Genomic DNA, 21,805 nt, shown 5'->3' on the forward strand with positions numbered 1-21,805 from the left:
AACCCGTTCTCACTTTTGGTGGTCCTAAGGGACAATGGGAGGCTTCGGGGAGGCTGACCTTTGCGGACGGACACGCAGGGGTGCCGCACGACTTAGGCAAAACCAGCTAAGTCCGTGACATATGGTATCAGAGCGGGACAAGCACTCATAGAAACACTTAGCATGCAAACGTGGGGGACCTAGCGGGGCTGCGTTGAGGGCAGTCAGCACACGCGCGACCGTTTGGGGGAAAACGGGCATGGAGATGTAGGGAAAAGGAGTCGCTCAGAGGAGCGGGCATCTGAGTTTGGCATTCAGAGGAATGGCCAACCCTTCGCGCAAGAGGCACCACGAGAACAGGCAAGCTTGGAAGAATGTGGAGCGCACAAAGGTTGGGATGGCTGAGTTTGAGCTACGGCTCAACGTTGACAACTTTACTTGATGGTGCTCAAGGCAAGCAAGGGGCTTGGCAAAAGGACGAGACCATGCAAAGTGGAATGAGTTGCTCAGCGACCGAAAGAGTTGTGCAAAGCTCACAGAGGTGAGGGGAATTGCTAACTCGAAGAATTCGGTACTCATGCATGGGCTTGTATGCGGACGATGGATTGTTCGTGGCCATCCCAAGGCGGTCGAGACTCGGCGCCATGGAGCATTGAAACTTTCTCTTCGGCATGCGAAGGATACATCCGGAGGAGGCTGAAGTGTGCAACGAGTTCAGCATGTTGCTAGGCCTTGAGGGGTGCAGCGGTGGCTGTATTGACGTGGAGGCGCAATCTAGCAAGTGCGTTTGCAAGAGGCAGAACAATGCACAGTTTGTTCAGCAGATCGGAATAGTCCAAGGGGATGGTGGTCTCCGAAACGAAGAGAGATGTTGCTCCAACGGGACAGTTATCCAGGAGGGATAAGTCTCGGCTCTCCAGAGGGAGAATCATGTGAGATGGACTTCACATGTTGAGGAGGAGTACCTCACAAACAACTCCACGAAGCTCAATGGACCGAGCAAGCAGCGAGGAGTTGTCGCATGATCTCGCTTGAGAGAATGCATTGGTGGATGCATTGCGAGATCAAGTGGGGGAGCGACCTAAAGCAACTCAAATGAAGGCACACTTGGAGTCGATGTAGAGATCGGACTCAAGGGAGGGCTGACCCGTGGAATGGTGGGCGCGAGGGCCACCATCGACTCAATGCAAAAACGAGGAGCCGAGCAACTTGGGTGTAACTTGGCGAAGTACCCAAGCCGCATGAAGGGAGCCAGCATAGAAGTTGGAACATGGAGCAGAGGCACAGTGCTTTCCCTAGACAGAGGTCAAGGACATGAACTCTTGCAGAGGCAGGAGTAGAATCATGCTGTTCCATGGGTCCTTCATTCTGACAGAGCGGACTCATCTTGCATGGTGCCAAAGACGAAGGGAGCTTCGGAGCACATGCACCTTATCTCGGATGAGCATTTGATGAAGGAACTAAGGCGACTCAATTTGTGGAGGCGAAGTTGAGTTCAGAAGGCCTTAGCACGAGGCAAGAGGACGCAGAGACGGGTACTCTTGAAGAATATGCCACAGTGTTGTCATTCAAAGTTGCCATGAAGGAAGCGGTGCGCAGCGGAGATTGTGCTGGTAGGGGCAGAGGCCCAGGATCCAGACAATGGTGCACAAATTACAGTGAAGTCAGTGGACTTCGGGAGCTACTAGGCGACGGAGTGTCCTAGAGCAGTGCTTCATCTAGGTGTGACCCAAGAGTGGGTGGATGAAGGTCGATTGCCAAAGGAGCGAACAATAATCGAAGGTGGAGGAGACCCTGCGATGTATTGGCAGAGGCCAGACATGGAGGGTTCACAATTCGAGTTTATTCCACAAGGATCAGAATGCAATGGAGATGTCATCAGGAGGCGACATGGTGCAGCGGATCGTGGTGGAACAGTTCGTGGCAATGCGATACACACGACAGTCCCAGGAGGGACTGGATCATATGGAGGTATGATCGGGAGCTACTGGAAGCTCCACTTCGGTGAACAACACGACGGCAAGAAGGGCTATGGGTTCAAGGAGTGAAGGCCATGGTACCGCAGAGGCGGGTCTTCCGTGCGTGCATCGAATTTTGCATCGGATGAAAACCTTGGTCGTCAGCATATGGGGGCTGGGTTCCACCAAGGGAAAAGTTCGAATGCAAGTACCAGTGAGTTCCATGGGAGGAACTTGATCATGCAGAGGTATGATCGAAGCAGCTGGAGAGTTGGACTGCTCCAGAGCTCATATTCGCTTAAGGGAGCCCGGCAAGTCAGAGGACAAGGCCGAGTAAGCGAACGTTGCTACCAAGGAAGCTAAGGAGAACAGAATCGGTGCAAACTCTACAACGTGATGACAGAGGCCATGCATGGGAGTTGCAATCTGTCTTTCCATCGACCAAACAGTCTGCTTGGAGAACACAGAGGTGTTGAAGCAGGGGGTCGAAAGGGGCGAGGAAGCGACGACGAGTCCAGAGGGACTTAGCTACCCAAAATCAAGCATCAGTTAGAATGGAGGTGGACTCAGAGGAGTGCCACAGAGACATATCTACTGATTGTGAAGAAAAGGGATTCAGAGGCGAGGCAACGGATAGTAGCGCCATGGTACTGCAGAGGCGGGACTTCCGTGAAAGTCATTGATCCCTTGCTCTCACGGAGGGAGAGCGCTTGGTCGTGAAAGGGGCCGAGGAGGTGGAGCATGCAGAGGCAATATCCAAGTACCGAGACAAGGCTGAAGGGCAGAGGCCAAGAAACTTCGTAAGACCGGTGTCAACAAGTTTCTCATCAAGATAGCCGTAAGTGAAGGACTTCGGGTCATGCAAGAGTGCACGACCAAGGAACGAAGCAAGCAGTACGCGGTGCTGTACCTTTGCTACTCAGTGGAGTAGGCGGCAGGGTTGATGGAGAAGACGGTACAATCCCAGAGGCGACCTCATCTATCAGAGAATTACTCCAAGTTGGGGTGAAAACTTCCTGCATTCCAGAAGTTCAATGGCATTGAGAAGGTGAATCACAGTAGCTAACTCAACGCAAGGAGTGCAAACACTTCAAGTGCTTCAGAAGTGTGAGCAAAGAGAAGGCGAAGGCCAGTAACCAGCTCGATGCATGAAGTACAACCTCGAGGAGGCGGGCGAAGTCAAGTAACCTTTGCCTTCTCAACTCTTAAGAGAATGGGCGAAACCGAGTACCCCAATTCTCTTATCTATCCAGCAGAGGAGCTCTGCACAAGTTCAAAGACCCTTCGAAGAGAATGGAAGACAACAGTTTTCAAATCCTCACCAATGGTGATCAGTGCTACTGAGAGTAGATTGTCCGCTTCATTTCCCAACGAAATGCCAATCGAAAGCGGAAGTGATGCGAACCTACTTGGATGTGACAACTAACTGAAAGAAGGGTCAATGAGCAGATGTTGTGGAGGAAGGACCCAAAACTTCAGAAGTTTGCGAGGCGATGCTCGTTAAAGCTCCAATAAGCATCCACCCAGTTCAAGCAGCATGTGGAATTTTTGAGAGACTGGCGCAGTAAGGATGGTCTTTTCCTTCATTTTGGTGGATCCGCAGGAATCAACGAGGATCAACACAACTCAGCCAACCCCACACCAGAGTCAGAGTCATTAGCGAGTTGAAGCAGCATGGCGGATCAAAAGTTCAACTACTCAAAAACAGCAGCGGAGAGCAACTGGGAGCCAGGAGGCGCATTGCAGCTGGAGCAGAAGATTGAAGAATCAGCAAAGGCGAAGAGTTGCAGTGTTCACAAAGGCTTCGACGAGGACGTCGAAGGGATAAGTGGGGGAGAATGTCACGGACAAACTTCGAAACAGGGTGTTTGATGTAATGCTTATGTATGTCCGTGTCTTTTGGCATGTTCATGCCTTGTACAACATGTAGAGGGGCGGCCGAAGGCATAATAGTCCCATTTTAGTTGGGTTGGTGGCCTCTTTAGGTTTGTAAATAAAGGTTGTGTCATGTGGACACGCTCGAGAGCTTTTCGGTCTGTAATGGACCATTTTACCCTTTGTTGTGCCACTGTTCAGAGCTTGTAAAGTTTGTTTGTAATTTGCATTGTCAATGAAGTGTTTTTCGGACATGTTTGCTTGTGGATCCCGATTGAGGCGTTCTCTCTAACCCGTTCTCTCTTTTGGTGGTCCTAAGGGACAATGGGAGGCTTCGGGGAGGCTGACCTTTGCGGACGGACACGCAGGGGTGCCGCACGACTTAGGCAAAACCAACTAAGTCCGTGACATATGTGTGCACTAGGCGACGCACTTCAATGGGGCGCCGCCTGGGCGCTCGCCCGAACACAAGCGCTGGTCGCTTCGGGCGAGTGCCCGACTTTATTAGTGAACCGAACCGATTTAAGGTTGGTTCAGTTCGTAGTTTCTTAACTCAAAACTACGCTTCAACCTTGCACGACCCCGAGGAACCGTATCGCTCCTTTTTCCTTTGCCGCCGACACTTCCTGTCGTTGCCTTCGCTACAGACGCAGCGGACCGAGCCTTCCTTTGTTGTCGACGGACGTGTTCGACGACCCTCGTAGCTTCCTTCTATTGTCGCATCCTTCCACTGTCGAGGGAGAGGACCGCAAGTTCCTTCACCACCGACAGACGCCCTTGGAGCTTCTGTCGCTGCCACTGTTGCTGTTTGCAGCTTTCGCTACCGTCGCCGCTGCTATCTGCAACTTTCACCACTATTGTCCGCAGCTTCTGCCGTTGCAGCTGTTGCTGTCTGCAACTTTCGCTGCTATCACTGCTACTGTCCGAAGCTTCCGCCGTTGCCGCTGTTGCTATCTCTATTACTATTAACATTTTTTTCTCCCCCCTCTAACTTTAAGTTATATATTATTAACAGTATATTAAATCACTATCGTTGTTGTCATTCACAGCGTTGCTGCTATATCCCTTTGTTACTATTAACAATTTTTTCTCCCCCCTCTAACTTTAAGTAATATATTGTTAACAGTATATTTTTAATTTAAATAATTATATTTTTAATTATATTATTTATTATTTATATTTTAATATTTTAGAGAATATTTTTTTCTCCTCTTCTAACTTAAGTAATATGTTGTTAACAGTATATTTTTAATTATATTATATATTTTTATATTTTAGAGCGTTTCGCTTTGCTTAAACAAGCGCCTAGCACCTCAGGCGTTTTGAGACCTTAGCGTCTAACGCTTTTTTAAATCACTGGTTTTGACATTTTTGCCTTTCCCAATGAGACTGAATTAGAGATGAAATGACATAGTAGCTGATGCAAGAGAGAAATAGGAGGTTTCAATGGTTAATGTTCATCCAGATTAGAGTGATTTTTTAATGCTCAATTATAACAAAAAAATAAAAACAGAAGATAGAATGGTTTATAACCAAGAAAGTAGGATTTATACATATGGAATCTATGGCTTACAAATTTTTCTTTGTTTTGATGACTGATTGAATTTTGCCTTATTTATATCAGGTCAAATCTTAATTATGGTTTAGTCAAGTTCAAATTTGTTTTCATGTATTTTTGATGATTTTCGTCCTCATTCGTCCTTATTTATATCAGGTCAAATCTTACTTTTGCCTTTTTATTTTATGTTTCTTTCTTTTATTTTAAGGGAGTTGTTTGGGTATTAGGACAAGCGTCCATGGAGTTGTTATAGGTCTCAGTGTTGGATTTTTGGGCTTCCAAGATTTCCACAAAAAAACTCTTCTCCTACAAGTTTCCTTGATTGGCTATATGCTGGAGGTAGGTCTCTTTAGTTGATTATATGCTGGTGGTCTTGATGGTGTGTCATGAATTAAAATGTGTTCCTCTGTAATTTCTATTTTGTCCTGAGTGCCAATACATTTCTCATATGACAAATTTACTAGCTTTTAAGTTCAACAGGTGATATATTTTCAAGTTGAGATTATCGTGCAAAATTTATTTGGAATGGTTTTATTGATGAGGGATCTAAATTTTATCTTTGATTTTTTAGATTTCTTTTGCTGTAAGATACTGTAGTGATTCCTAGATTTTTTAAAAACCTTTTCTCCTTGGTTTGGTGGTTATGTTCAATTTCATCTTAGAATCAAGTTTATCATCATTTTGATCTTTACTTGAGTTTGCACGTTGTACCTATGTATACATGAACTATTTATACGTTGGCTATATGCTGGAGGTAGGTCTCTTTAGTTGATTATATGCTGGTGGTCTTGATGGTGTGTCATGAATTAAAATGTGTTCCTCTGTAATTTCTATTTTGTCCTGAGTGCCAATACATTTCTCATATGACAAATTTACTAGCTTTTAAGTTCAACAGGTGATATATTTTCAAGTTGAGATTATCGTGCAAAATTTATTTGGAATGGTTTTATTGATGAGGGATCTAAATTTTATCTTTGATTTTTTAGATTTCTTTTGCTGTAAGATACTGTAGTGATTCCTAGATTTTTTAAAAACCTTTTCTCCTTGGTTTGGTGGTTATGTTCAATTTCATCTTAGAATCAAGTTTATCATCATTTTGATCTTTACTTGAGTTTGCACGTTGTACCTATGTATACATGAACTATTTATACGTTGATATTCTCTCCGTTTTATTACACAGTTTGTTAGAAGAGTTGTACTAACACTAGAAAGATAAGATGTCTATTTTTTAAGAAATATGATTTTCACGAGATAAAACACTTAATCAGTTATTTTGATTGTTTGCTTTATATTGCTTTTTGTACTTGCCAGTAGATACAGAAGTATTGGTAAACATGAGAGGGTACGTGCATTAAGTTGTGGTATCTTAAAATTGAGAAGATAGTCATCAATTCATAACAAGAAATGGAATGTCAGAAGATGTTGGATGAACCTCTTTCAATGTTGCTTGCATATGTTACTTTCATTTCTGGTTTTTTTGTGCACTTTGGTTGATTTCCGTCTTGCAATATCAGCATCTCCTGACCTTAGTTTTTCAGTTTGGCAAAGGTCAAGTGTTAGGGTGAACAACTATGACCTCAGAAAATAGGCAATTTCTTGCACTTCTTCTACTTTTTTTTTCTTCAAAATTTTCCCATGTCTGCATGTTGTATATGGAGTTCTGATGTTGCTTGCCAATGGTGGATTTTAGCAAACTGATTTCCAATAAACCGCTTGGCATTTGTGTATGATTACTGAAAGATGATTAGAATGATATGGTTATTGTTTACCTGTGTTTACACCATTATTCAGCATAATTTTTCTGTGTTTATTGCATTTCATTGCGTTCTTGTTTCAATAATTTTACTACCTTTAGCCTCTTGTCTCGTGTCCTTGGTAAGGTGTTCCAGGTGTTATTCTCACATTGCATCATAGCATGTCTTGTTGCCACTTCTGATTGATCATTCTTTTTTTCTAATGTTGTTTTTGTTTCACACAATTTCTTGTATATGTGCTTCTCTGTAATGAATATTGTTGTTCTAGAATAAGTTCATGGAAAAGGTGGTCGATCCACTAGTTTATTCCTTTTAAATGTCAATCTCTTCGAACTTTCTTGATAGTGGAGCTTGAAAATTTTCATGTGGTTCCTTTGAGGCTTTTGTGGTGAATGATCCTGAAATAATTAGATCTTTGAATTGCATAATATTTGCCACTAGACTGTTGCATTTTATGGTTTACATAGGATTGCAGTGCTGTGTATATGTGATCCTTAATAGATCCATGCCATTTCACGAGGAAAAAAATTTGCATAATACTTATAAGTGATATCTGCTTAATTCAACTAAGAGAGTGATATTTCATTTATGCAGCAAGACGTGAAATCTCCTGAGCTTCATGTTAGTGCATCTGCGTTGGAGCATGTTCTTATCAGTCTTGTTTCGCATGTTGGTCAGCAACCATGCCAATGTTCAAATGCAGATCCGAGATGGAGTTTTTCATTGCAAATTCTTTCCATTCCCTTTCTGTGGCATCATTTGCCATTTTTCAAAGAGGTAGTTCTTCAAAGTGCCTTAGGAAGGTCATAGAAAGGTGCTTTGACTATGAAAGCTGGATGAAGATATTGTTGAAATAGTTTAGGATGAAATTGAATCACTTCTTAGTTTTGTTAATTTTAATTTGGTTTTAGTTTAAGTATGTGACTATGTGCTGATGTGCATTAAAAAAATCTACGTAGCTCTTTAATTGCCAGTATGTGATTATAATGTGTATCTTTTTAGAGTATTTAGATACCTATAAAGCTCTTTTATTGCTTGAATGATCAGTATTTGTTCCTCTAGCTTTCTAGTGATTACTTTTATCTCATGTTCTTCACTAGTTCTTATTTTTTCCCCTTTTTCGGTCCAAGGGTTTAGGCAGGTATTATATTCATCAAATGGCCAATTTTTTGCCTAGTCATGCTGGTGTCCTTCCGGATGATATATTACAAGAATATCCTGGTCATGCATGCTTACTTGGGAATTTACTTGAAGTTGCTGGAGTTGTTTTATCTGATCCAAGCTCTACTTATCATACAGTAAGTCTTATGAAATTTGTACCTTTTAAAACCTTGAACCGTTCTTTCATAGTTAAGGTCAATTGTCTTGATTTGTATATTTGTGAACTGTTTTTTATAAAATTCTTGCAAGCAAAAAGTTGTGGATATCTTGGATCTGGTATCCAACATGATGAAGGTGAGTCGTGGTACAACATCTGGGTGACCAGGGATCCAATCACATGAGCATCTCTATTTGTGGGGATAAGGTTGCATATGTTAACCATCACCATATTCATCACTGGTGGGAGCATCATCTAAATATTGATGAAAATGTATTTGTAGAGTAATCGTGCTTTATGAATTCAGGTGTTGGATGGTTAAATAACAATATTCACAAAAAAGTTTGTGTAGTAATTGTAGTTAATATGAGAATATTAAGGTGAATATGTAGGGTTACATGCAAGATGGTATAAATAGATTCAAAGGAGACTTATAGATGTTATGTTGGACGAGTGAGTTGATTAAAGATGGGAAAAATCACCTGTAGATTATAAAATGTGAGAGAATCATGCAAGATGGTATAAATACATCTGAAGGAGACTTGTAGATGCTATGTTAGTATTAGCGTATGAAGAGAAAGGGAAGGCGATATAATTGGACTTAAATATAGTTTGTGCATAAATACTAGAATCTGTAATATTTATGCTTTTGATTTAACTAGAGGCACTACATATGCAAAGCTCAATAATGGGAAATGATCCATGTGTGGACCCCAAATGGTTGGTACATGATGGCTTGTTGTTGTACAAATTTAATTTTACATTAATATAGTTTGTGTACGAATTCTGTCATTATGATGAATCCTTTTTGGATTCATATACAAATAGCTTGTTGTAGTATTTTTTATGCTTTTGTGTTAACTAGTGGGATTACCTATACAAAACTCAGTAGTGGGAAATGATCCATGTGGCGGACCCCAAATGCTTGGGACATGATGGCTTGTTGTTCTACAAATTTAATTTTACATTAATATAGTTTGTCCATGAATTTTGTCATTATGATCAATCCTTTTTGGACAATTTTCCTGATCCAGTTTCTGAATTTGTATTGCCATGTGCATTTGTTCTTCTGCATCTTTTGCTGTCCCTTTGTATTGTATCAAGTTCCGTGTTAGACTGTTGGTATGCTTTGCTTTAAAACTTTTACTCCATGAAAATATACTTTGCTTTAAGACTTTTACTCCATGAAAATGTATGTCGTCCTTGTTGGTTTGCATAGTATATCGACTGTCCTTTCGGTTCTATATTGATAGCATGATTGATTTTGAGAATACGATAATTTTTATCTTGGTATTGAGTTATTATATTGAAAAATTCTTTTTTTTTATTTCCTTAATCAGGCAATTGATTTTCTGACTGTTTCGACATTTTTATTGGAAGTATTGCCTTCAGTGGACTCGTCACCTGTACAAAGTAAGTGATTTTTGTATTTCCATCGGTGAAGATTTATAATTGTACGTGCTGCTGTTGGCTTTTCATTGATTAAATTTGGGATGATTTTGTTGTAATTCTTCTCATGTTCAAAGTATCAAATTATGCTAAGCAACTCAACATAATATCATAATTCCATGAATCATATTTTGCACTTCACAATTTATTTCATGAATAATTATGGTTCTCTTACAGTCATTAGATAGACTTCTGATTTATTCTTAGGGCAAATAATTTTTTTGTGTTTCCAAGTGGCCTGAGCTAAATCCTGACTGAGCCAAGCCCGTGAGACCGAAAATCTGTGAAGCTGACCATGCCCACTGACATCTACTGAACATTCTACATTTTGAGGATTCTATGGATTGCATAGTGAAAGTCACGTTTATCTTGTGGAAATATTTCTTTGCAAATAGAATATAGTTATTGTGATATGTAGTTGTCTAGGACGTGCTATTATTTCAACAGCATAAAGGAAACAACCTGTACTAGAAAGTTTCTTCTATCTAAATTAAAAATGAATGATTAATCTGGAATGAAGGGCTTTTTTAAATGACTTGGAGATGTTTAGTGAATGATCTAAATCATCTATATTTTGTCGTTTGTTGATGCCATTTTAATACAATATTAGGAATCCTATTTCTGTTGCTGCATAGATGTCAAATACGATAATTTTTGGGTCTATTGGTTTTGGACTTGAAAGCAAGCATTAGATAGCTTTAGAGTGATATTTGCAGGGAGATCCAAATAAAAACACTAGCAAAGGCTACCATGTCGTTCCACTGGTACATGCCATGCTCTAAGTACTGTACTGGCTACGTGGGCTCTCTTTTGCTGATTAATTTGTCGTCCATGTTATTTAGAGGATCAAGACTCATGATCTTCAAGGAAAGGCTAATCAGTGTACTTGTAGTGCTTTTTAATGGCCAATTTTGATAGATTAATGTTGCTGTCAAGCTTTGTTATGGCATTTACTGCTTTATTGTTTCTTATCACCTTCTTTTTACTTCTTTTTGCTTGCAACAACTGATATCTGCAAGGAATATTCAGAACCAGTTGATGATGAATTAACAATGGATGATGAAGTTCTAAGTCCAGATTTACAGAAGCAGATATCCAGTTCAATAGATTCATGCCTTTTACAGCATTTGGTAGGCAAATCTTGTGATCATGTCTCGTGAAAGCACCCTCTCTGAACCCATTCTTCTTGGCATATATGGCTAATTATATCTTTCTGAAGCTGAGACTGATGTGTTATTCAGGTGAATGCTTTGTTAAAAGCTACATGTCCAACTGGTTATTCTGATAAGACTTGGCCATCTAATATAGAAGTGGAAGCAATAAGTGCTGTTTGCACTTTTCTTCATGTTACATTCTGTACGCTGCCTCATGAACTCATCATGACCCTACTAGCCTACAGAACTGAGCTTCTTCCTGCTCTTTGGAATTATATAAAGAGATGCCATGAGAATCAAAGATGGTCATTCTCTTCTAAGCTCACAGCGCATATACCTGGAGATACTCCAGGTTGGCTGTTGCCTCTGGCAGTTTTTTGCCCTTTGTACAAGTAAGGCTGTTGATTGTATTTATGGTGACACATTCGATAAATATTTTTTAAGTTCATTTGTGTTTATGCTATTTCTTTATCATCATAACTAGCAAGTTCTTTTTGTTACTAACTCTTGTGTTCTTTAGGCACATGCTAAAGTTTGTTGATACTGAAGAATTCTATGAGCAGGAAACACCAGTTAAAATAAAGGATATTCCATCTTTGGTTATCATTATAAAGCAGGTATTTTCTGCCGTTAATTTAACACACCACTTCTATTTTTGCTGTTTTGTTTGTTGGGAACTACATAACACATTACATTTTATGTTTAAAATTACCATTTATGTTGTACTGTTGCACTTGATCCCTGTGAGACCATAACACTTCGGTATTAATGTTGGCATGATTTATTTCGACAGGCCTTATGGCAGCTCCTATGGACAATAAATGGGCACGTGTCGTCTCAAAATTCATCTAGATCTCTTCCAGGTGACAAGAAGCTGTCTGTGGAACTAATTAACCGTAAAGCCAGGGTTGCAATGTCTGAGCTTCTGAGCCAGGTTTTTTTTGTTTTATTTTGAATTTTTGTACAATAATAATCTTTATTTCATGATGGAAGATTTGTGTTGGTTGTCTAAACAGAGATTATTTTGTAATATATTATTTTCTTTTGATTTTAAATGTAATGCAGTTGCAAGACTGGAACAGTAGAAGGCAGTTCATGTCTGCTGACGATTTCCATCTTCAAGAAGCAAGGAGTAAAACTTTTGTTTCTCAGGTGAGTTTTTTTGTCTCTTTTCCTAGTTTCCTTTTCCCTTTCTCTTTGGAAGCTTGATTCACACAGTTCTTTCTTTCACCAGGCCTTACTTGGAAATACTCGAGCGTCTGATATATTAAAACAAGCTCCATTCTTAGTGCCATTTACAAGCAGGGTCGAAATTTTCACTGTATGTCTATAAATGCTAAAACACTTCTGTTTTACCTATTAAATTTGGAAGTTGCTAAGGATTTTTCATTAATAACTTATTCACTGGATTGCATGAAATCGCAACTTAATAGAGTTGCATGCAAACTGTTGATATCGATGACCTGAATTAGACAACTTTGATAAATTTTTTATTTCTAATTCAAATTCATCTCGTGCCTCAGTCAGAGTTAGTGGCTTCTAGACAAAGAAGTGGAGCTCATCCTGGTTTAACTAGACTCACTTTCAAAATAAGAAGAAATCGAGTACTTGAAGATGCTTTCGAGCAGCTGAGTACATTATCTGAGGATGATCTTAGAGGACCAGTATGTTGCTTACAACTTATAACTTATTTGATGAGACAATGGAATGTCAATGCAGTAGTTGAATAACTCAATGAATTTGATTCTCTTGAAATTTGTTGATGCCTGCAGATTCGGATATCTTTTGTTAATGAATTTGGAGTTGAGGAGCCTGGGGTTGATGGTGGTGGAATTTTTAAAGATTTTATGGAGAACATAATCCAGGCTGCTTTTGATGTCCAGTTTGGGCTATTCAAGGTTTGTGGTCTAGTTTTGCACCTCTTTGTTGTCAGTAATATTTCTTTTAGTCTTTCTTCTTTACAAAGGTAATGCATGACAATAATATCAAAAACATGCTAATAACTGATTTGCCACTTCTTGATCGAGAATAGCTGGATATTAAAATGGTGAAGCTGGTAGTTGAGCTAGATTATAAAGATAAATTTGGACTACAGGAGTATGGTGATCTTGAATGGTTCTTATGTGAACTTTGCAATGTTCAGAATATGGCAACAATGTTGCTTTTAGATACATAACTTTTGCCCATACATTAATTGACAACGAAAGAAACTAAAAATATTATATGCAATATGTGAATTGGCGTTAGGAAGAGAACCAATAAATTGGTAACTAAATGAGGATTACGACTTGCTTTTCTAGATCTTTTGCATCATGTTAACATTTCTTGATGGGTTAAAGCTTCAACTAAAATACACATCTTATTGTGAGAGTGGGGGCACAACAGATTTGTATTCTTTGTCTTGGTGCTTTTCTCATTTTGTGTTTTCCATTCCTCTTGTAATCTGTTTTAGGAAACACCCGATCATCTTCTGTACCCGAATCCTGGATCAGCATCAGTTCACAAACAACATCTTCAGTTTTTCCATTTTCTTGGGACTCTTCTCGGGAAGGTACTTTCATTATGTTTTCCTGCCCCTTTTTTGCATCTTGTAGAAGTTCGTTCAGTATTTATGTGCCTCTTTGTGTTTGCTTTTTGCTGCATCTGTCATCTTGCATTTTCTGAAATGAAATTGTGGTTTAGTTTTTTTTTTTTCTTTTAATACCTCTCTCATGACAGCATTTTACTATGACAGATGGAATGTTGCCTGCTTGCCATCTATCCATATCTTTTCTAGCACTTCAGCATTCTGTTTTATGTTAATGGGTAAACTGTGAGATGCAGATTCTAGAAAATCGATAAACCATGTCCAACTTGTCCTGGAGAAGTACATACATTTTGTGTAATACATAAATATGTTAAATTTCTGAAGAAAATTTTAATTATTATGCTTAATTTTTCAAATGATTGGTTCCTTTATACTTGAAAAAGTTAAAATTTGTGTTTGAACTTAGCTTTTATGATTTTTTACTATTTTGACTTGTGATAATATTACGACAACAGCAACAAATCACAACGTTCCAATTATGGATCAAATTCTCGATCTAATATTGATATTGCTATTGATTGGTGGTTGGAGCCGTATGGTACTGATACGTGGTGGCATACTGACTCTTGGCATGAGTTGGTACCATCAATACCAAACCCTCACCTACGGGAAACAGATAATAGGGAAGGAGGTGGTGAAGGAGATGGTCACATACTGATGGGAGAATGTCAGATGGAGAGAGACTCTTAATGGAGAGAGGAAATAGAGAAGCAGAAGAAGAAATAACACAAACAAAGATGTGGCAACTGTAAGAAATTAGAAAAAAATGATACTTGTACATGTCTACTTACTGGCCAATGTGTTTGATACAGCGATTTTACTGAACGGTACAACACTTATCAAATTGAACCAGGCTAAATGTCATGTTTGCGGCTCAGTTGGTTGTCAGACGTGTAAGTACCGGTCTGTATCTATCAGTATGGGTTACATTTTCATTCATGGTCCCTGTAGTTGAGGGCCAGCTACATAGATCCTTTTCAGCAATTGTTCTGTGTGTTGGGAGAAATTTTGATGGTATGACTACAATAAAAATTTTCAATTTGATATACATGCTATCATGATTTGATTGTTGCTCCAACTTTTTTGATAATTGATATATTGAATACTTTGGGGCATTTCGGGTTATCTATGATTGATCTTGGGTGCGATTGGCTGATTGGGTTGGCAGCGACAAATTCTTAAAACCATGTATACCCTTTTTTTTCGTTTACAACCTTTTATTTAAGGCGAATTTGGCTTGTTGTTTATTGACCTGCTTAACCACTAGTAATTCATGGTCATGCCACTTACCCATTGTCAGCTCGTTTCCAGTGACAGTGACCTTACCAGGGCCTCCCAGTTGGTTGGGGTGGCCAACAGATAGTCAACCTTGCCAGGAGAGGAGTGTCCACAGCCACAGGCCACATTTTGTTGTCTATTTAAGCGACCACATGCAACCAGTTGCAGTTGTCCCCTGCTGGTTGGTGCAGCTAAAAAACTGGAATCTGCATCACCAGGGAACAGGTGGTGGCTGCAGGTTGCAACGGGCAAAGCCATTGACACCATGGCTTGTTAGCAGTGGCCATTGCTGTGAGCCGACACCTCCACCTGCTGGTGGTAGCTGACAACTCTGGTAGATTGGTGCCGCCAACCTCACGAGTGTTGTTGCTGATCAACTTGAGTGACCAGGGACCATATGTGACTAACCCTGTAAACTGGGAAACACTTTTTGTGTGTAGTGAAGATTTTTGAAGGAATTTATTTCCTGGACAGTGAATTTTTTATTTAAAAAAAGATCCAACAATATCAATAAGGTTTAGAACCTAGATTCTACATTTTGGGTGTTGGACCCATTGGCCCATGAATGGAAGGTCTAGTCTGTGCCGGCATACCAACGCACGACATTGGCATGCACCGCAGTGCAAGAGAGGAGGAAAGGGGGAAAGTAGGAGAAGATAAGGAGGTGGACAAGAAGAGGAAGGCAGGAAGCAGTGATGACGGAGGAGGAAGGAGATAGGAGTCCCAAACGGAGGTGGCTGTCTGTGCGACACGTACAGTGTGCAGGTGTTGGCGTATGGCATTTGGATTGTTTATCAATTGGAACATTGTGCTGATTTTCCAGTTGCTGATGGCGTGGTTTTAAAGTTCCACCACGAGACATGTGCATTGAACAACTTTGAGAGGGTATTGATGAAATTTTCAACTTTAGAAGGTTTCTATAAAATTAGGGGTTCTGTTGCTCTGCTACTAGCTTTTTATCATATTATTGGGTATTCTTATCTAAGAATTTAAACATTAGTTTGTTATTTGTTATGTCTATCTATCAGTATATTTGGTGGTATGCTGACCTGTACCATCTGGTATTATTTGAAAAAGGAAAAAGAAATACCAATTGGTACTGGTAATATCGCCTGGTACTGCTCCATACCAACTGTTATTTGAAACCATAATTATTATTATTATTTTTTTTTTTAGCATCAGTCAGTTTCCAAAATTCCTTACAGTGATCTGTATATGCCTGCTCTGTAAACCTCATGAACTTCTTTTCTATAGGCTATGTATGAGGGCATCCTTGTGGACATACCATTTGCAACATTCTTCCTTAGCAAATTGAAAGAGAAGTAAGGTTTCAAAACCCTTATTTTACTAGTTCATCTTCTGTTTTCCTGGGGAAATTGTGGTTTTGCAAGAATGAGTTGAATTTTGTTTTATTCATAATTTGTTTTAGAAATTTCCTTCATTGTTGGGCATTTGAGGTATAATGCTATATTGTTGGTGTTCACCTGATGTAGTCTCCCATGTTATAGTACTGAAAATATACGATACATAAAGTAGAATCTTTCTTAACAATCTTATTCAAATATTACTCTCAAAATTGATTATGAAAATTATTTCAAGAAAAAGCTTATGAAAATCTGATGAAGTCGTATACTTTGTTTACTTTAGTTAGTGATATGATTGCTTATGATACTTGTGTTCACTTGGTGTTCACCTGATGTAGTCTCCCATGTTGGTTGTCTATTATTTTTTATCAAGATTTCTTGTATTTGATTATTACTTCGTATATGACTAATGCTAATCTCCTGGCAATTAGGAGCAACTTTTTGCATGACTTGCCTTCACTAGATCCAGAGTTGTATCGGCACCTTCTCTTTTTAAAGGTGAAGGTTTTACTATTGTTTCCTTTTACTTTTGTTAAGTATGTAACTATTACCTCTACGATACATCATATTTTAAATTCTGTTAAGTATGCAACTATTACCTCTAAGATTCATCATTTTAATAAATTGTGGTGTTCATATAATTAACGATGTTAAATTTTCATCTTTTGAACTGAGATCTGATCAAGGAAGGTTATGAAGAAAGTGAGAATATTGGTTACAAATAATTTCGGTGTGATGCCTTAGAAATCCAATATATTGTTGTCTTAACTTCAATATATCTAGATGTCAACACAGATATTCTTTATCGAAGATCTGATATGTATACAATTTAAAGTTTCAAGTACTGGATGGATTGATTGGTCCTGTATGGGACCCATATAGCTTAGAACTGGTTGTTTCTACAGCCTTGCTGTTTTTGATATACCATCTATGTAATAGAATTCAAGGCATTTAAATTTATGAAAACATCTTAAAACATATTGAAACTCATTCATGAATCAGGTCCTGTTTGAGATGAGTTCATGTAGAACTTTTGGAAAGTTATGTGTGCTATATGTTATCTTCAGTTATATGGTCATGCTGCAAAAGGACTTTAGGCAAAGTATCCTAAATTGAAGCTATTTAGCTTGTTCCTTGCCAACACATAGCAGTTGTTAATTATATAGGCTTACTTTTTTGTACTTTAGTTTTTGCCGATGCTTCCCTCATGTTTGCAAATTTGGGGTTTATGTGTGCAGCATTATAAAGGTGATGTTTCAGAGTTGGAACTGTATTTTGTTGCTGTAAACAATGAATATGGTGATCAAACAGAAGAGGAGCTAATCCCTGGTGGAAAAGATCTGCGTGTTACCAAGGACAACGCTATTGCCTTCATTCATCTTGTTGCAAATTATCGCCTAAATTATCAGGTTCTACTCATTCCATTCCTCGGCTGATTTAGAGGATTTTGGTATGGAACTTTACCTTTTTAATGTGCAGATTCGCACTCAAAGCTTGCATTTTTTACGAGGATTCCAACAACTTGTACAAAAGGAATGGATTGAAATGTTCAATGAACATGAAATTCAGGTACATCATTAACCTAAAGCATTTTACAGTACATTATTGTTGCTACATTTTTGTTTGAATTATTTAATGTGGTTTGTTTTGAGTACAAGCATAGTTAAAATCTCTTGTTTGACAATCTACGTTGGTAAAATCAAGCTAGTGAATTCAATCAGAAGAGGAATCTTATACATTGACTTGGTGTTCTTTCAGCTTTTTATATCAGGGTCGCTTGAAAGCATGAATGTGGATGATCTGCGTTCAAATACCCAGTATACCGGTGGATATCATCATGTAAGATTTTAGTTGATCCAAGATGATATGATTTTTGATCGGAAAAAGAAAATTGCAATTACAGTACACTCTGATGCATTATCATAGACACACCTATAACATTCATGTTGGGTATCTTTGCAGGAACATCAAGTCATTGAGATGTTCTGGGAAGTACTCGAAAGCTTTTCTTTGGAGTATCAGAAGAAATTTCTTAAGTGAGTTTTCCCTTATATTGTGCAATTACATATATATATATATATATATATATATATATATATATATATATATATATATATATATATAATTCTTCAACATATGTTCTGTAGGTCATTTTGCATACCGGTCAAAAAATGTAAATGGAAGGATGGAGAAAAAAAAAATTTATATTTCATCATTACTGCTTCTGGAAACTGATTGAAACAAAAAGAACATGTTGTGTAATTTTTCAGGTTCGTAACTGGATGTTCTAGAGGTCCACTTCTCGGTTTCAAGTACCTTGAACCGAAATTCTGCATACAAAGGTCTGTTCTAGTTTTTCATTCTTTTTTTCTTTTCTTTTTTGTTCTTTTTTCAACTGTTCATATTCATTTGGTACGTGGTGATTGATGCTTTTGCTGATTTGTAGGGCTGCTCCCTTGGATGTCACCCAAGAGTATCTTGATCGCTTACCAACGTCAGCCACTTGCATGAATCTGCTGAAGTTACCACCATATCCAAGGTCTTCTTTATAACTTTGCCTATGCAGATCCATCTCAGAGAAATTCTATTTTTTAAAGTTCATATTAGAAACTCTTTTGCTTAGATAGTGTTTGATGATATCAATATCAATTTGGCTAACGTTCTCTTTTGCTCACGTGTCTGGTGGTGTTCAGTAAAGATCAAATGCGAACCAAATTGATCTACTCTATAAGTGCAGATGCCGGTTTTGATTTGAGTTGATGAACGATCCCTGCTGCCTGCACAGTTGTAGAATGGAAGAGGAGGCAGAATCTGTAAATAGATGGTTGTGAGTAGCCTGCACAGTTGTATAGACGTACCCTCCTCCCCCGGGCTTGCACACAGAATTTGTTACATAACAACCAAGTGGAAATGGTCAAACATCTGTGTCCGTTACGAGTCCATTACATGCAGCATGTAAATTTGATAGTCACCCACCCCCCCCCCCCCCGTATCATATTCCGCCAGTTAGAAATTTTGCTGAACTGAACAAATTATTAACCTAAAATGGAGAATAATTAATTATAGTGATCATTTTATCTGCAAAGAAAAGAAAAGGCCAGTGGGTGTAGTCACCATGGACGATGACAAAATGTTAGTGTACGTGTAGTCATCTCAGGTAGACCACCTGAACATAAGATCGTAAAATTAGATGGATTATGTTCGTTAGTGTCAAAAAAAACACTTTTTTTGTTTGATCAATTCAAATAGCAAACAGCTGACAAACACAACAAGTACATCAATATAAAGCCCGAATCCCATGGTGAGAAACTAGAAGAGAGAATATGTAAATTTTTTAATTCAAATCCTTACCTTATTTTTTTTCTAAAATATTTTTTTTTTCTCCATCACCAATCTATATGCATCTACACTACAAGCTGGAAGAACGTAAGGACGTCAACTTCAGTCGACTTGCATTCTAGTTTAAAACGACAGCTGTTAAATGCAATAACTCTATGATGCAAATACTTTGAGAAGTGATGACTAAAATCAGCCAAAGGTCAGCAAAAATATCCTAGTCCTCATAGTTTCCAGATAATAGATTTAACATATAAATATGCATTAGAACACAATGTTTATGTACTTGCAACAGGGGAATCAGAAAGCAGAAGCTTATTTGACATAGGTTAGATCCCATCAGCTCTCTTAGACAATTTTGACAGTAGAATGGCTTTTCCCTCATATATTCAGTGCCGTTTTAGAGGGTCAATAAGAATCTCACTTTAGTCGTGTTTTTTTTTTTTTTTTTTTTTTTTTTTTTTTTTTGTTTCCTGAGGGGCATGAAGTTAAGATTCTAAGCAAATGCTAGCACAGATAGGGACATAGCAAAAGATCAATTGAATCCAGATCAAGTCAATTTGAACTGTGCCATTATTTATAATGCTCACCATAGGCAAAAAAAAAAAAAACGAGTTTCTTAAGTTTTTGAGCCTCTAAGAACCAAATCTTCAAAACCAGATGTCCAAACTTATATATTAAATAAGCCTCTTCAAGGCATACAAAAGACGAGGTCTCTTTCACATCCAAATGTAGTTGTTCTACGTATTATTTTCTGTCAGAACTTAGTAATATATGACACACCAACTATGGACTTGAATGGACAACTTTCATCAGGAAATGTATCAAAACTAATCTTATATTGGAACAATGCAGATTGTGAGAATTGACGAGTCACATATATGGCCCACCGTTTCCATTTTTTGCTGAACCAATTTTGGTTGAAAGGAACAAAAGACAAGATCAAAGCAAAATCAGTCAATCAGTACTGCCCAAGGTTGGCTGAAAGCATCTGGGAACTAACCAAGTTGGTAGAAGCAAATCGGGTCCAAGCAAAATTAGCTAAAACCAGCAAAAATTGGCCAAACATGATAATATCAGCTGACAAATGGTTTGAATAAGTTCACGGTTCCAATCAAACCTCACTGGTTCCCTTTTGCTGATGTTTAAAGGGTTGTAATATCTGTTTATAGGCCTGTATTGATTGACAAATTCTAAAAGTTCACAAAAGGCCTCTTCGAAATCAAAACAAAATCAAGCCAATCAGCACTGGACAAGGTTTGCTGAAAGCAACTAGGACCAAACCAAGTTGGTTGAAGCAAATTAGGTCCAAACGAAATTAGCTAAAAGCAGCTGATATTGCTCGAAAAAAAGATAAATCAGCTGAAAACAGTTCAAATAAGTTCCAAGTGGTTCATCCGATTCATTGTGCTAGTCTTCTAAAAGTTATGGCATCCATTCATAGGCATGGTAATTCTAACTGGGTCGATTGATAATTCTGAAGTTTTGAGCAAATAATTAGTCCGTTGAAGACCGAAACAAAGTCATCCAATAAGTACTGGGCAAATTTTGTTGAAAGCAAAGCCAAGAGTTATGGCAACTATTTAGCAGCCTGAATATTTTTATTGGATTGATTGACAATTGGCCAAGTTGAATTTGGGTAATACATTTTTAACGATCTTAAGAGTTTTAAATATTTTCATTGTCATGTTAGTGGCTGTTTTACAAGGTCAACCAGAAGTCCCACATGAGTTGCTTGTGCTTTTATTTTTATGTACTACTTAACACATATCAGATTGGAGTCATTATGAAAACTATTAACACTTGGTATTAGGATCAAAGCCTATCTAAAAACTATTAATACATATCAGATTGGAGTCATTATGAAAACAAGTTTTGGATGATCTTACGCAAGATCACTTAAGTTTACGAAATTTCCTGTTACTTAAAACTATTAACATTTGGTATTAGGATCAAAGCCTATCTAAAACCAGTTCACATGAGATATATATGTGACCAAGAATAACTAGCATCCAATTCTCTCCCTTATTATACTAACCCACTAGCTTTCATTTGCATTTGGCTCCTCAACCACAGATTACCATGTAATGGATACATTAAGTGGCATGCATTCTAACAAAACCTAGTTATACATCACATAAATTCAAGTCTAGACTAATTATGAATCCATAATTCTTGTTGTAGAACCCAATTCT

General features: G+C 38.4%; 1 protein-coding gene across 3 annotated transcripts in view; it reads left to right on the forward strand.

Moving 5' to 3' along the window:
* LOC103986269 (E3 ubiquitin-protein ligase UPL6) overlaps positions 1 to 19,245 on the forward strand; it is a 34,352-nt gene extending 15,107 nt beyond the window's left edge. For 2 of the 3 annotated variants that reach the window (XM_065152232.1, XM_065152233.1), the window contains exons 8-28: positions 7,719 to 7,901; positions 8,255 to 8,422; positions 9,783 to 9,855; positions 10,921 to 11,021; positions 11,133 to 11,437; positions 11,566 to 11,662; positions 11,839 to 11,979; positions 12,111 to 12,197; positions 12,280 to 12,366; positions 12,569 to 12,709; positions 12,818 to 12,943; positions 13,498 to 13,596; positions 16,165 to 16,232; positions 16,706 to 16,772; positions 17,513 to 17,683; positions 17,754 to 17,843; positions 18,033 to 18,113; positions 18,237 to 18,310; positions 18,545 to 18,616; positions 18,721 to 18,813; positions 18,968 to 19,245. In XM_065152232.1, coding sequence (XP_065008304.1) covers positions 7,719 to 7,901; positions 8,255 to 8,422; positions 9,783 to 9,855; positions 10,921 to 11,021; positions 11,133 to 11,437; positions 11,566 to 11,662; positions 11,839 to 11,979; positions 12,111 to 12,197; positions 12,280 to 12,366; positions 12,569 to 12,709; positions 12,818 to 12,943; positions 13,498 to 13,596; positions 16,165 to 16,232; positions 16,706 to 16,772; positions 17,513 to 17,683; positions 17,754 to 17,843; positions 18,033 to 18,113; positions 18,237 to 18,310; positions 18,545 to 18,616; positions 18,721 to 18,813; positions 18,968 to 19,034 — 2,391 coding nt within the window. In that variant the 3' untranslated portion in view covers positions 19,035 to 19,245. Of the gene's footprint in view, positions 1 to 5,597; positions 5,710 to 7,718; positions 7,902 to 8,254; positions 8,423 to 9,782; positions 9,856 to 10,920; positions 11,022 to 11,132; positions 11,438 to 11,565; positions 11,663 to 11,838; positions 11,980 to 12,110; positions 12,198 to 12,279; positions 12,367 to 12,568; positions 12,710 to 12,817; positions 12,944 to 13,497; positions 13,597 to 16,164; positions 16,233 to 16,705; positions 16,773 to 17,512; positions 17,684 to 17,753; positions 17,844 to 18,032; positions 18,114 to 18,236; positions 18,311 to 18,544; positions 18,617 to 18,720; positions 18,814 to 18,967 lie in introns of all 3 variants that reach the window. The other variant, XM_065152234.1, reaches the window with a different exon arrangement.
* The last annotated feature ends 2,560 nt before the right edge of the window (positions 19,246 to 21,805 follow it).

The sequence above is a fragment of the Musa acuminata genome, chromosome BXJ3-5 (assembly GCF_036884655.1).
Source record: "Musa acuminata AAA Group cultivar baxijiao chromosome BXJ3-5, Cavendish_Baxijiao_AAA, whole genome shotgun sequence".
Lineage (NCBI taxonomy): Eukaryota > Viridiplantae > Streptophyta > Magnoliopsida > Zingiberales > Musaceae > Musa > Musa acuminata.